General features: G+C 43.4%; 1 protein-coding gene across 4 annotated transcripts in view; it reads left to right on the top strand.

Moving 5' to 3' along the window:
• MGRN1 (mahogunin ring finger 1) overlaps window positions 1-14,477 on the top strand; it is a 308,688-nt gene that overhangs the window by 56,573 nt on the left and 237,638 nt on the right. For all 4 annotated transcript variants that reach the window (XM_085632139.1, XM_085632140.1, XM_085632141.1 and 1 more), the window contains exons 6-7: window positions 1,459-1,576; window positions 8,426-8,492. In XM_085632139.1, coding sequence (XP_085488265.1) covers window positions 1,459-1,576; window positions 8,426-8,492 — 185 coding nt within the window. The remainder of the gene's footprint in view (window positions 1-1,458; window positions 1,577-8,425; window positions 8,493-14,477) is intronic.

Here is a 14,477-nt window from a genome sequence, read left to right as displayed (position 1 = left end):
CCTATGTTAGCCTCCAGCCTTATATGGAATCTCCTTGGGCGCTCACCCCTGACCGATGCTTGAGTTTCCATCTCATCAAACGCAAGGTGCCTTTGGAATTATTTGTCAGGTTTGTTTGGTCATGAAAGTGGCATATAATCTGTTCTGTGATGTTTGGTACTGAACAATGTTAATTGGGTAGCTTTGATTTTACTTTGATTTTCCCCACAGATTGAGATTTTCCTAATTTGTAAAAAGCATTGTGGCCTTCTTTAAAAATAAATCTTTTTGTTGAATAAACAAACAAAGTACCTGGCAGTGCGTTCATTGACAAAATACATTTAATACACTTTCAAGACAGTTCCATCTTAACATCCATATGCCCTATTGTATACAATGCAGGAATATATCGATAAAGTCAACCGTGGTTACATTTACAAGACGGTACAGTACATGGTGTTCCCTCCACTTCTCCCCCTATTTGTTAATCTATTAGGTATCTCCTTGTCCTCTGTATTGTGTCTATTTACCCCATAATTTGTTCCATTTCCTCGGGCATCCCCTGCCATTGTGGCCTTCTTAGGAGAATGAGGTTTGCCCTGTGTGCTTACTCCATACCTTCATTTCGGTGCAGTTACCTCTGCTGTTGATTTCTTGTTGGCCCTCTCCCCATCTTCCTTCAGTGGATGTTTGTAAGTAGTAAATGGGTAGTCCAGTGCTCCTATTACACCTCAACCTCTGTCACCATTACATATTTCCCATGAATTCCACTTAATCCTTGTCTTACTTTCTTGCTGCTGTTTTATTCTTTTGCATTTTTCTTCTACACTGTTCATCATGCCCCCTTGTCATTTCATGCTCGCCTTTTTGTTGAATGCATATTTGTAAGTAAACTTTTATCACATGCAACTTGTGGTCCTGACCATCTTGCTTTACCCTCTGCTGCTATTGCCCTGTCCATCTATATTTCATTTCCTCCTTTCCTCTTTTTACATTTCTCATTATGTTCACAAACCATACACACTCGACACTTCGAGTCTAACATTTCGCCTTTTTTCCATGTTTGACATCATGAACACGTCTTGTGCCTCTGTATAATTCTCTTTTGCTTTTTCTCTTGTACACTTTGCAGCTTTTTCTCACTTGCCTATTTCTAGTTCTTTTCTCGAATTCTCTTTCTCACACTCTTTATTTATTTTTTTGAACCGGCTTAGCGACTTCTGTAAAACCTGACCTTACGCTTTTGACACTTTTTTACCTCCTTAGTTTCTCACATGCCCACTTCCGTCTTAATCTCTGTCATTCACTCTTCCCAGTGTCTCATATTCTCCCTTTACACCTTCTTGTTTTTGACCCCGGTTTTCTCGACTCTTATTATGTATCTTCAGCTTCTTTCTTTCCATTATGCACTGAAAATGGTGACCTTTGATCCCCAGCTGAATACGGACCATAAAAGGCTCTTTCTCCTTCTCTCTACAGATACAGCACAAAAAGCCCTGCAATGCAGTCAGAGACTGTTCATTATAAGAGAGGTGTCAACCAGCAGTTCTCCTTGCCTGCCTTCAAAATCGACTTCACTGAGTGGAAAGACGATGAGGTAAAGCACTTAATGTCTCCCATCCCAACCTCTCCAGCCACACGGTGAAACCGATCAGTCCACCCACAGGCATATTTTCAGTCACCTACTCCTACACACAAACACACTCAGATGCAAACTGACACACATGTGCACAGTCAGCCCCACACACTGATCCTCAAGCACAAACCCACACAGTCAATCAGTTGTATTAACTGTCATCCATTTAATACAACTGACTTGGAGCTTGTATGTTTCTTATCACTTTTAGCCAGTGATAGTTTTTTTAGTTTTTCTTTCAAATATGATTTGGGAGACCGACTTTGTATATGTTACTTTGATTTGTGTGCTAATGTGAAAACGGGTGGAGGTTTTGATTCCGTCAAAACATTTGCAGATCCTACATTTAATTTCAGACATTGTGTTTTTTGCAGGAGATAAACCGTGAACAATGTTGTTTTATAAAAACCCATCAGACCACAAAGTGACATTTTCCTGTGTACACATTGATTCTTCAACAGAAAAAGAACAAACTGCAGACCAGGGTCAAGCACATCAAATCCTTGTGTACATTCTATTAGTGAGTGGTGCAATCACTTCCTGCACCCGCCGTCTGGTGGTGCCAGTAGTAACCAAATCTTCAAGATAAATGGAAGGAGCACTCGTTGTGGAGTCAGTCAAGCAAGCCAAATTTGTTCCAAAGTTACTTCTTTTATTCAAACTATCTTTAAAACTGGCACACAGCCAATGCGTTTCGTACCCAATTTGCCAGAGGGAACTTCGTCAGGGCTCTTCAATATGCAGCTAATTAGTAGATATGATTAAAATGATAGGTAGGTGTGGACCTCAGTGGGCACAGCCAGCCTCAAAAAGGAAAACACATGTATGATGAAAATCTCACACCCAAGTAATGGAGGGTTCCAAATATCCAGAGTAAGTATTAGAGATCAAGCAAGGTCCAAGTCACCACTATTACTTCGAGGGACTTATTGACTCACAGGTCCTCATGTACGACCTTTAAAACAGCAAAATATCTCGTAACGGCATGGTAAAATATTTTTATTGAAAATGTTTATCTAGGATTAAATGGTGCAAAACTAATGCACACAGAATCGAACCAATATTTGTGGGCAATTGCACTGAACAAAATGTAAAGTGGAGTGAAGGTGTAAGGGAGCAGTGTATTTTTCAGTCCACTTTAAACAAGGAAACACATAATGCTTTCATACAGCAATCTGAAATGCCCTCCATAGCTTGGAAACCGTAAGAGAAAAGGCACATAATATAGAGGGAACACTGGTATGATGAGGTGTATTGAACAGAGGGAGAACATATCCAAGGCATTTTGGAGGCTGATGCACATTGAAAGGGTTTTCCAGCCCCTTTAACTGGAGCCCTATGCCTTCATGGTCAGGGTCACAGATGCATTTGGTGTTTGTGCGATGTTTTGTTTATGATTTTACTGGTGAATGGTGAGGTCCATTTCGACCCCCAATTTCTTTTATGTGTATTGCACAAAAGGTTGTTTTCTTCGTGTTGAGCAGGGTATCCCACACAGCAGGCTCTGCCTTCCTGTGCCCCACCTCCAAAACCTATATTTGTGGTGGACATGGGAGATTTAAGACCATTCACTTGTCTCAGTATAGGGTCCCCCTGCCCAGGAGAAATTCACCCATTCCCCATTTGCTGTCTTTCAGCTATCTTCCATGGCAACAAGGAAATATGCAGGCCTTTTTCTGAGGTCAGTACACATAACGCATTGACCAGCCAGAACTAGGTTTATTGCAGACTCTGGGCCAGTAGCCATAACTAGGATGCTTCTACAGGGTTGGATGTGCCTGCAAACGTAAAGTGTGGCAGACCCTCTTGTTGGCTTTGAAATCCCAACGTTACTCCCAAAGTGGTGTAAATGAGAACCTCTCAAGCAGTTCATGGTTCATGTTTGTTGTCCGGAGGCTGAAGAGGCCTGCACACCAGTGTAGACAGAAGACATTTGAACAATAGTAGAATTTCTTCCTTATTGCTGCCTTCCATCAAGTGGCTCTGAATCTGGGAGAGCCTAATAATCACCTTGCTTCTGGGTACCTGGACTGGTAAGAGGACTTAACTGCCAGCAGATAAGCTAAACTGCTCCTGCCAGGAAGGGTGACCAAATCACTAGGAACAATGCCCAGTTGAGCTGACTTGCATGTGGACAGATTGACAGACTCTGTTTATCTAGGTTCCACAAAGTCACCGCAGCCCGATTGCACAAGATGACGTAAGGACATCATCTGGGTTAAACAGCTGCTCCGTTGAAAAGGATGCACCTACACCTTTACCTACTCCTCCTGTGCTTTAATCCTCTTTTGCTCAACAGTGTAAAGACACCAGGAGACAACCTCCCTTCTCTTCCACCAGAATGGGGTTAAATTCTAGTGATTTCGCGAGGTTGCCCTGATTTTTTAGCAGTCTGTACCATCTTCCTAGTTTTTGTGTTCCAGAGAGATTGCCTTTGATGCCTGTGTTAAGCCTAACCATAAACTGTTACAAAACAACGAGGTAACCCAGAAATAATCTGAAGGACCTGGTTGGTTTATGATATGCAACACCAATGGTTCAAAACAGAACAGTACACTATTTTGATAAGGTTAAAATGAGTCCACTTATCAATTTCTCAATAGGCCCAAACCTTATAAATCAAGGATGAGTGAAAGTACTTTACATAATAATATTTTGAAAAGTACTTACCCCCATCCTTGAATTATACGGTTTTGTCCTCTGCTTCCACCAATGACAGAAGTTTGTGCCTCCAGACCTTTGTGCACTGTCTTCACGGCAAAATATTCACCAAGATGGGTAGATTTGAGGATAGAGGCCCTGAAAAAAGGCACCCATTTGACTTTATAGTGAAAGCTGGCTCATTATCTTTGTTAGTCTTTTACAAATATAGGAACCGGTCAGGCCCTAACTGGTCCATAAACTCCGCTTGAATAAATATTGTCTACTACTGGTTACTGGACATCATGGCTGAACTCCAGGTCCCCAGTCTTTACCGATTCTCTCTCCCCCCCCCCCAGTCCACTAACTAGCATCCAGATACCAGTGCCCAGTAACTAGGAACCAGGATTTCACAATTGTCCCTGTCCATACAACCCCCCACATCATCTCTGCCTTTGTGTCATCCTATTTATTTGTTGGTGGGTTTTGGGCTTTATTTTTGTGTTTACACTTATTAATCTATTCAGGGTTGTTTTTTCATGTGAGACCTTTTAAGTCTACCTCTCCAGTACCAAAGTGATACTTAAAGAACAGAAGTGTATCTGTAGTCCACCCATCTGTATGTCTTGCCCAACTATAAACCCCTATAGGGAAAGCGTAACTTCCACTATGAACCCGAAACCTGAGTTTTTGTCAGTTGTCTTAGTCAATCAGAACAAAGCCATAGGGATACTATTAACAAAAATCAATCAACTAGTGCTAAGGAGCTAATTCTAAAGTTGTTTAGTGTATCTTCAGCACACCAGATACTACACTTTAGCTTTTTGTTTGCCATCTTTTTGACTGGACTATTTTAATACAACTAGTTTAACTTCCTCATAGTAAAGCATTGACTGGACAGTGATATAATTGAGCATTATTTGTTGTGTCATCTGAATCGTAGTGTCTAAGTGCCTCTGAATCCCGGAAAAAGGCTTGACTGCTTAGTCTTTCTACCCTGAGAGTCAACTGCCTAAAAGGAATAGCTAGGCTCCCCAGTGAGAGTACCATTCGATATGTGGCCCTAAGGTAGCAGTGATAAATGACAATGCCCTGGACAGGTTATTGTCCAGTAACCACTGACTTTCTCAGGACCCAGGAAAAGGCCTCAAACAGACTTATGTGGAAAGATGTTTTATCTTTTGGTGGTTGCACAATGGCTCATTATGGAATATATAAGGTGAATGGAAATGAATGTTGTTCCTCAGTCTGTTGCAGGTCGTGTATTAAACGACTTATAATATGTTTACCATAACAGATTGATATCTGTGCTGCCCAGTGTACAGCACTGCCTTCCTTCCCATCTCTAAGGGGATATATTTAGCCAATTTTCTGCCATAATTTCATGTAAGGAAAGCTCTAACTTTGCATGTGGGGCAGGGTTTCCTGCAGCCTCCCCCTCCATTTGTAGGAGTGTGTGCAAATGCCGGCTTTAGTGAGAATATGGGCACCTGTATTCCTTGTTAGAATGTGAAAAGCCTGCTGGGATTTGGATGGCTGCATCTATTGGTGGTGGAGTGGGTGTGGACAGCTGTCTACCTTGTATAGGAGTGCTTATGAATGCAGCCTTCATAAAAGTGCAGGTGGTCACCTGCAATGTTTGAAGAGCATGCAGTACCAATGATTGGTGTAAATGTTTGGAGCTCCCTCAGTGTGGGTGTCCAAGCCTGATCTCACTGTTGCCCTCTACCTGTTTATGGTAGCTAACCCTGATTGTCCAGGTTGTTTTCCTGACTGGCCAGTGCCTCTGTATATGAGGCACATATATAGCAAAATCTGCCATATCGGGCTTTATTTCTATAGGACTCTGCTCCAGTGATAGAGGACTTTTGAAGGCCGCGAACAGATAGAAATATAAAGTTTGTTTCACTATAGGTGATATCTCTCTCTGTGAGAGAGCAGGCAGCCACCTCTCTTGTGGAAATGTAGGTGGGCACTTACCTTGTCTGTAGATTTGCAGGCCCCTTCTTTTGATGGGAGCCCAGGTGAATATGTCTCTTGATGGTAGTGCTAAATACTGTCTGTTAGAAATCTGCTTTTTCTGTGTGCTCACCCAGTAGTTGTCTTTTGCTGGACCCCAAATGTTTGCTGGCTTTAGAACTTTTTGTACCTTAACCCTGCTAACCACTGGTAAAAGTGCCTGTGCGCCACCATTTATTGCGCCACAATTTATATATTCCTAATTAGTATATTTAAATTACATATGCGTCCCTAGCATGGTATAAAATGTAAACTGGGGCTGTCCGTTAAATGTCACTAGTGGACTGCGGCACGTATTGTGCCATCCACTACATTGACATCATAAACCACAGGCCTATCATTGTAGCTTGACCGTGGGAGTTTAAAAACTGCACAATGACGTGCAACAATAAACCCTTTTGACGGGTCAAAACCGCCATTTTACATATCAATAAATCACAACTAGTTGGCCTTGCAGTCCACATGGCAGAGTGCATGGCTGGCTTTTAAAAGTAGGACATGTAAAAATTTAATGATAACATATCCTCACAGTAACTAGCTCCCAAAATCTATTTTTCACTGTGGCAGGCCTAGTTGTCCTATGCAGAAAACCAGAATACGGATTAAAATCCTAAATGGTATCTCTGGAATGGGGATAGTTTGAAAAATAATTAAGCATTTTAATAGTTATTAATATTCCAATTCAATAGTGAAGTAGAAATTTTAATAAATATTAAGGAAAAGTAACCTTCAGAAAAGTATCTTTTCCCTACCCAAAATTCATGGAAGCAAAATTTGTAAATGTTCTCCCACTTCTACGAGTCAACATTTAAATCCGTGTGAAAAAGATGTAAAGTGCCTCCAATGAGCAAAAACCATCGGCTGACCTGAAATAGCAGAGATGAGTTCTCAGAACCTGACAGAATTTGCTGACTGAGGCTCATAGCATTCTTTTTGACATTACAGTGTCAAACCCAGGTTGAGTGTCAAACCTGCTTGACAGGTCTGCTTGGGTTTTACATATAACATTGGGGGTGCACTTGAAAGGAAGGAAAACAGAATGCCAAAGCGATTCTTATGTATCCCTTGTCTCGTTTGTGAAGGACTTGCTTTGTCCCACCAGATATCTGTCTCTTAGTTTTTACATTTAACGCTGGGGGCATATTTGAAAGAAAGGCAAACAGGATGCCAAAATCATTCTTTGTCTGGGTCCTGTAAAACTCTGCTGTATTTTACCAGACTTCTGCCTCTAGGATTAATGGGGTACAGCGACTGCCCAAACTGTATTTTAGTGCTAGATGTCTAGAGTTACTATAATACATTCCCTACACAGCCTCCCAGCATTCAGAGCCCAAGTTTAGTGTTGCAGAAGACTTTTCCCATTCTGAAAGAAAGTGGGTTGGGTTGTCCCTGGGTACTTTTATCTCATTGGTTAGGGCATGCCTAGGATGGTTCACACTCTATCGGTTGTGCCAGGCATAAATGTTGGCATCTCCTCACACCCACTTCAGAACACTCCTAGACCTAAGGTAGAACAGAAGTGGTTTGAACCTGCTGCCTGTGACCTGATAAGATCCTTCAATGATTGCACCTGCTCTCTTGTACCAAGAACAATAAAGTGGACTTCAAGTGTCATAAGGATGACCTTTTGTTTACAAGAATAAAAGCTACAAGATGCCTTACCTGCAACTGCTCAGCGGGTACTGGACCCGTGTTGGCGTCTGCCTTGACACCCTATGGGTCTCTAAGTGCCTCCCCTGAGGTCCTCGGGAGCTTTTGAAGTGTACTCCAGTGGTTCATGGTCAGTCAACAATCTATTTGTTGTTGCATTGTGGGATTTTTCATAGTTTGCTGCTGGACTATGGAGGGTTTACAATCTAGTGGTGAAGTATGCTTGTAGATTATCTCCCTCATTTTCGAAAATGGGCCTTCATTACTTTGATACTGGAGTCTAGGTGATTATCTCCCAGTTTTAAAGTGCAGGTGGAATGGAGTAGTCTCTTTTCTTAAGTTTGGAACATAAGTGGTCACCTCAACTCTGTGTGCTCCATGAAAAATTGGAATATCACTTATAATCCGGTGTGAGCATACAGTTTTCTACACAGGCTGAGCATTATGCATGGCTTAGCAGACTCCCATGTTTATATGTATGTCTCTTATTTTTATCCTCAGCTGAACTATGACTTGGATCGAGGAGTCTTCCCTGTTGTCATACAGGCCGTTGTGGATGAAGGGGATGGTGAGCAACATTTATTAATTCTCAGACTAACTATGAATATTTAGTTTCTCGAGTCAGACATTTCCCCATTTTTTTCATGTTTCTGTTTGACAAACAGAGTGAAGAGCCAACTTTTTCTTTCCGTGAACTAGTGATGTCTGAGTCAGGAGCAGACATCATACTCCATACTCCCAATTGTCAAAGAACAACTGGTATCCCACAGTTACAGATATTGATGTCTAGGTAGACGTTTTATGTAATGTATGTAAAGGACACTTAATATAGCGCTCCTATCACTCCAAGGAGTATCTTGGCGCTCACCCAACCCAGATGGAAGGGTTGGAGGGAAAAGAAACATCTTACACTTTACACTACACATAACACCAGTGCTCTACAGGCAGCATCAGTGAGAGAGAACACCCAGGTTTTCAATGCTTTCCTAAACTGGGTTTCGTGGGACAATGATCGTAGGAAGGGCGGGAGCTTGTTCCAGGCCTTGGCGCCCAGCACAAAAAGGGATTTGCCACCTTTTGTTGCCAACTTAAATCTGGGGATTATAAACAGATTCTGACCGGCAGACCTCAGGCAACGAGTCGCGTGATACCGTCTAAAACCATTACATAGGTATTTTGGTCCTTGCTGTTGAAATGCCCTGAAGGTAATTAGCAGAATCTTAAAAAGAATCCTTTTACCAATTGGTAGCCAATGGAGCGCATTAAGCGCTGCTGAGGCTGATGACTTGCGGGGCCAACGTAATACCAGGCGGGTCGCTGCGTGTTGGACCATCTGTAACCTATGGAGTACGGACTTATTAGCTCCAGCATATAAGCCATTACAGTAGTCCAACCTGGAAGTTATTAGGGCAACTGCAACCGTTTTTCTGGCCGGCAACGGGAGGTGATCAAAAAACTTCCTTAGAACTTTTATTATATGAAAGCACGTGCCAGCTACGGACACCGCTTGATGTTTAAAGGACAATTGGTCGTCAAACTTGATACCCAAGTTTCGAGCAGATGTAATGGTGTTGGGGGGGCTTCCGCATCATCAGGCCAACAGGTTTTTGGGGAAAACAGATTTTGATTTCCAAACGGCAGAATTTCTGTCTTTCCGGCATTACATTTTAGATGATTATCAGTCATCCATTGGAATGTTGCTGCTAGGCACTCCTTAAGATTTTCCTCGGCGCCAGGCCGTTCCCTATCCAGCACCAGGATAAGCTGGGTGTCATCAGCATATGATATTGTGCTGATCTGGAATGATGCGATCAGTTTCACCAGGGGTACCATATACAAATTAAAAAGTACGGGGCTTAGACTCGAGCCCTGAGGGACCCCGGAGCTGACGACCTTGGCTTCAGACTGGTATTGGCCCAGCACTGTGACTTGGTGTCTGTTGCTAAGGAAGTTTCTGAGCCATGCCAGAGCCTCCCCACCTACTCCTGCGGCAGCCAACCGGTCCACTAAGATGTTATGTGAAACCGTATCATAGGCTGCCGACAGGTCAAGTAAGATTAGAACAGCCTTCTTTCCCTGGTCAATGGCCATTCGTAGGGTCTCTGCTGTAAACAGCAGGGCAGACTCGGTAGAGTGTTTTGACCGAAACCCTGACTGGTTAGGATGTAGGATGTTATTCTCCTCCAGAAAGCTCGTAAGTTGACTATTGACGAACTTCTCTACCAGTTTGAACACCACCGGAAGCAGGGAAATAGGACGCAGGTTGGAGAGGGTGGTTGGGTCAACCAGTGCCTTTTTCTGGAGAGGCTTAACGGCTGAAAGCTTCCAATCATTAGGGATGTCTGCCGTAGCTAATGAGGAGTTAATAATACTGTTGATGATAGGGTTAACCACCTCCACTGGAGTCTGTAACACTAAAGGGGGGCATGGATCAAAGGGAGATCCAGATTTGCTGGCCAGAATGGCCTTGGAGGTATCTTCAAGGGAAACGGGGCGAATCCCACCAGGCGAGTTAAAGTCTTCTCCCCCTCTATCCTTTCAGCAGCTCCCGACATAGAGGGTACTGGAGGGAAAGTCTTCACGATATCGAGGATCTTATTTTCAAAATAGTCAGATATCGCATTGCAGAGATTTTGGGACGGAGGAATCTCCTGCGAAAGAGCTGATGGGTTCATAAAATCCTTTACTATCTTGAACATTTCTTTTTGCCCCTGACCCGCCATGGAGATGGCCTGTAAGTAGTGAGCTTTCTTGGCTGACTTTATTCCTGCATGATATTTCCTTCTGGCCGATTTATAGGCATTACGGGCAGTAGCCTCGTAGTTCCTGCGCCACCTCCGTTCCAGTACTCTTACTTCTCCCAACTCTAATTTCAAGGCCGGTGAAAACCATGGGGCACTCTTTTTGGTCTTAATGGCACTTGAATTCTTATCGCCAGTTGGTCCTAACGAGGCACCCGCCATGGCTATCCAATCACAAAAATTCTGATTGTCCGCAGAGGTGTTACCTGTTAATACCGGTATACTGGCTTTTAGCATTTCTACAACATCAGGTCTGCTAGATAGTTTCTTCCAATTAGGTTTGTGATTTTCATCGGGGCTTTTAATATTTTTTGTAGTGGTGGCCATAGTTTTATAATTTAGTGCAATATGGAACGGAATAAAGAGGTGATCGGACCAGATCTGAGGGCAGGGGGGTTTAACTATAAGCCTGGTGGAATTTGAGCAGATACAATCCAGTAAGTATCCTGCTAAATGTGTGGGTTCGCGATTCAGAAGGATGAGTCCAAGAACGTCAATAATATCCATGAAGCAACCAACTCCTGGTTCTTTAGGGGAGTCTAAGTGCAGGTTTAGATCACCCAATACTGTAAAGTGGGAGAATCTGAGCGCTAGGTCGCTCAGTACATCTCCTACTGATTCCAAAAACTCAGTTGGGGATCCCGGAGGGCGGTAAATGAGGGCACCAGAAAAGGTAAAGGAGTCATGGATACCCAAAGAAAAGGCTAGCGCCTCTGCCCCTTTAATATCAACCAGTTCATGGGTAGAACATTTTAGGGAGTTGCAGTAAATAATGGCCAGGCCCCCTCCCCGTTGTTCAGTTCTGTCCAAGCGCTGGATAAGAAAATTCTGCGGGAGGGCTATGGCTAAATCGGGATTACACCAGGGTTTTAGCCAGGTTTCTGTGACCAGGAGCCAGTCTAGGTTGGTCTCCATGATAAGGTCATGTATGTTCTGGGCGTTCTTACAGAGTGATCGGGCGTTAATTAATCCTCCCCGTAGCACAGGAGCATGTGAGGGTACTTTCAAAATAGGCTCTGGGGTCAGCGTGAATTTACCCTGACCACAACTCACAGGGCCAAGCCGAATGTCAGGATTTAAAGCCTCATGACAGTATAAGTAGGGCACGTTGAGGGAAAGCAAGAACTCCCTAGACATACCTGCTTGGGAATTTCGTAGGGCGTAGGGCCGCACAGAGTCTCCCGCCTCAAACGCCTCCTTAGCGCTGACGGGCACAGACGGGCAAGACTCTGGCCCGACTCCGGCGCTAGTCGGGCGCGCCCGCTGCGCGAAGGCATGGGAGGTTTAAGTAGGGGCTCAACTCACCGTCCGCCTGAGCACTAGAGCGCTCAGCACGATGGCACCACAAGACCTCCCCAGCTACTTCCAAAATGGCGGCAAAACACTGGGATCCACAATTCGGCCCGCTAAAGCAGCGGTGGGGGCACGATTATGGTGCAAGAGTGTGGGCAGTGGACCAGACTAAAATCAGGGGTAAATAAACAATATTACAACTCAAATGACAAAAATCGCTAAATTTTGAAAAGCGCGAATATTTCCTGCAACCATGCTCGCTTAAGCGCTGGCAAAGTGTAGAGCGCCGCAATTTCCAAAGTGCAGCCTTTCCCTAGGACAGACTCACCAAAGTGGTCGTCTTAAGTAGGGGCTCAACTCACCGTCCGCCTGAGCACTAGAGCGCTCAGCACGATGGCGCCACGAGACCCCCCAGCTACCCCCAAAATGGCGGCAAAACACTAGGATCCACAATTCGGCCCGCTAAAGCAGCGGTGGGGGCACGATTATGGTGCAAGAGTGTGGGCAGTGGACCAGACTAAAATCAGGGGTAAATAAACAATATTACAACTCAAATGACAAAAATCGGTAAATTTTTAAAAGCGCAAATATTTCCTGCAACCAAGCTCGCTTAAGCGCTGGCAAAGTGTAGAGCACCGCAATTTCCAAAGTGCACCCTTTATCATTAGTAGTCGTATGCGAGAATCCCTGATCAACTTTGTATTTTATTTTCCTGTCACCTCTTGCAAAAACTCTGGACTGCAAGCCTCTGTTTGATCCAAACAAGCTTTAAGGTATTCTGTCTGTAAAAATGGTTAGCTTTTGATGTCATACATTTTTTCCACTTTGCAGACAAAAGTTTGCACCAAATATATGAAAGATGCTGCTTGTCATGCAGCCATGGCTAAAGTATGAATTTAATTAGACAGTAGTTTGCTGCCAGAGTATTTATGGGTTAATGAAAAGAATCTTTAGATGAAAACAGTCCATCTCTCTACTCTGGTCCGTGAGTTAGTTTATATATATATATTACCTACTGGCGGTCGCCAGTAGGTAGTTATAGTTAGGACCACGTTTCCATAGGAAAACCTCAACATTCTATTTTGAATAACTTTGGCGCCGGTCGACGAATCCTCGCGAATTTCTCAAAATAGGTGGGGCGCTACGCTCCGCTCCTACCCTGAAAGTCTCGGGGGGATTCGTCAAGCGGGGGCTGAGATAAAAGGGGGGTCCCAAAACGCGTTTTTCCCATGCATTTTTCCATAGGACCTTTAGAACGAGCTACAGCCCGAACGGCTGAACAGAATTACTAGAAATTTGGCAGAGAGGTAGTCCCTAGGTCAAGGAAGTGCCTTTTGTAGGTTTGGTGTAAATCTGTTCAGTAGATTCTGAGAAAATAGCCTTTAAATCAATATATATATCTGAGCCCGCTTACGGTACGCTTACCGTACGCTTACCGTACGCTTACCGTAAGCTTACGGTGGCGTGCGCGATTCTGATTGGCTCTTAGATCTTAGTAAACATTCGAATCGGCCGAAACCAGGAAGCGGCGTCCGCCATTTTGTCTCTCGCACTGAGTGTTGTTTATCAAACATGATGGCCAAAAACATGTTACGGGGCTGTTTTGACAACTCCCTCCCACATAGTCATGTTGAGGGAGTCCCCAAACATCCCCCAAGAGCAAAAACGGTTTTATTTTTTTTTCGGCAATTTCGCGGGGTACGCTTACCGTACGCTTACCGTACGCTTACCGTACGCTTACGGTAAAAAAATAAAAATAAAAAAAACACTATCCACACTTACCCCACCCCCTGTGCTTTTGGTGGCCGCAGGCCACCAAATGTGCAGGGCTTATTAATAGAGAAAAAAAACGTAATTTTGGCAACATGAAATTATAAAATCGAAATAAAAAAAACACTATCCACATTGACCTCACCCCCTGTGCTTTTGGTGGCCGAAGGCCACCAAATGTACAGGGCTTATTAAAGTTGATAAAAACCGTGCACGGAACGAACTGCGTTAAGTGGGTGCGCACGCCACAAATGGCGTAAAGTAACTTAGCATTTAAAAAACCGTACAAATTCACTGAAAAAACCATAGGTTTCACACACGTTATAGTTAGGAAATAGCATTTAAAAAACCTTGCTAATTCACTGAAAAAACCATAGGTTTCACACATGTTATAGTTAGCTGGACATTTTACTGATAAAAAACCAATGAAATTCCCCCGTTATAGTTACTGTAGGCAACTATAACTCACGCGACCGTAATCCTCTGCTGATGACATATGTGTCTTTATGAAAAAAAAATATTTGTAATATATGTATAGCTAAAATTTAATGGAAGAAGATATGGGCAAATAAGTGTCTAAATACAGTATTAGCATCAGCAGAGGATTGCGGTCGCGTGAGTTATAGTTGCCTACAGTAACTATAACGGGGGAATTTCATTGGTTTTTTATCAGTAAAATGTCCAGCTAA

This window comes from Triturus cristatus, chromosome 10 (genome assembly GCF_964204655.1).
Source record: "Triturus cristatus chromosome 10, aTriCri1.1, whole genome shotgun sequence".
NCBI lineage: Eukaryota > Metazoa > Chordata > Amphibia > Caudata > Salamandridae > Triturus > Triturus cristatus.
The sequence above is the reverse complement of the archived record's forward strand: the minus strand, read 5'-3'. Positions and strand labels throughout refer to the sequence as shown.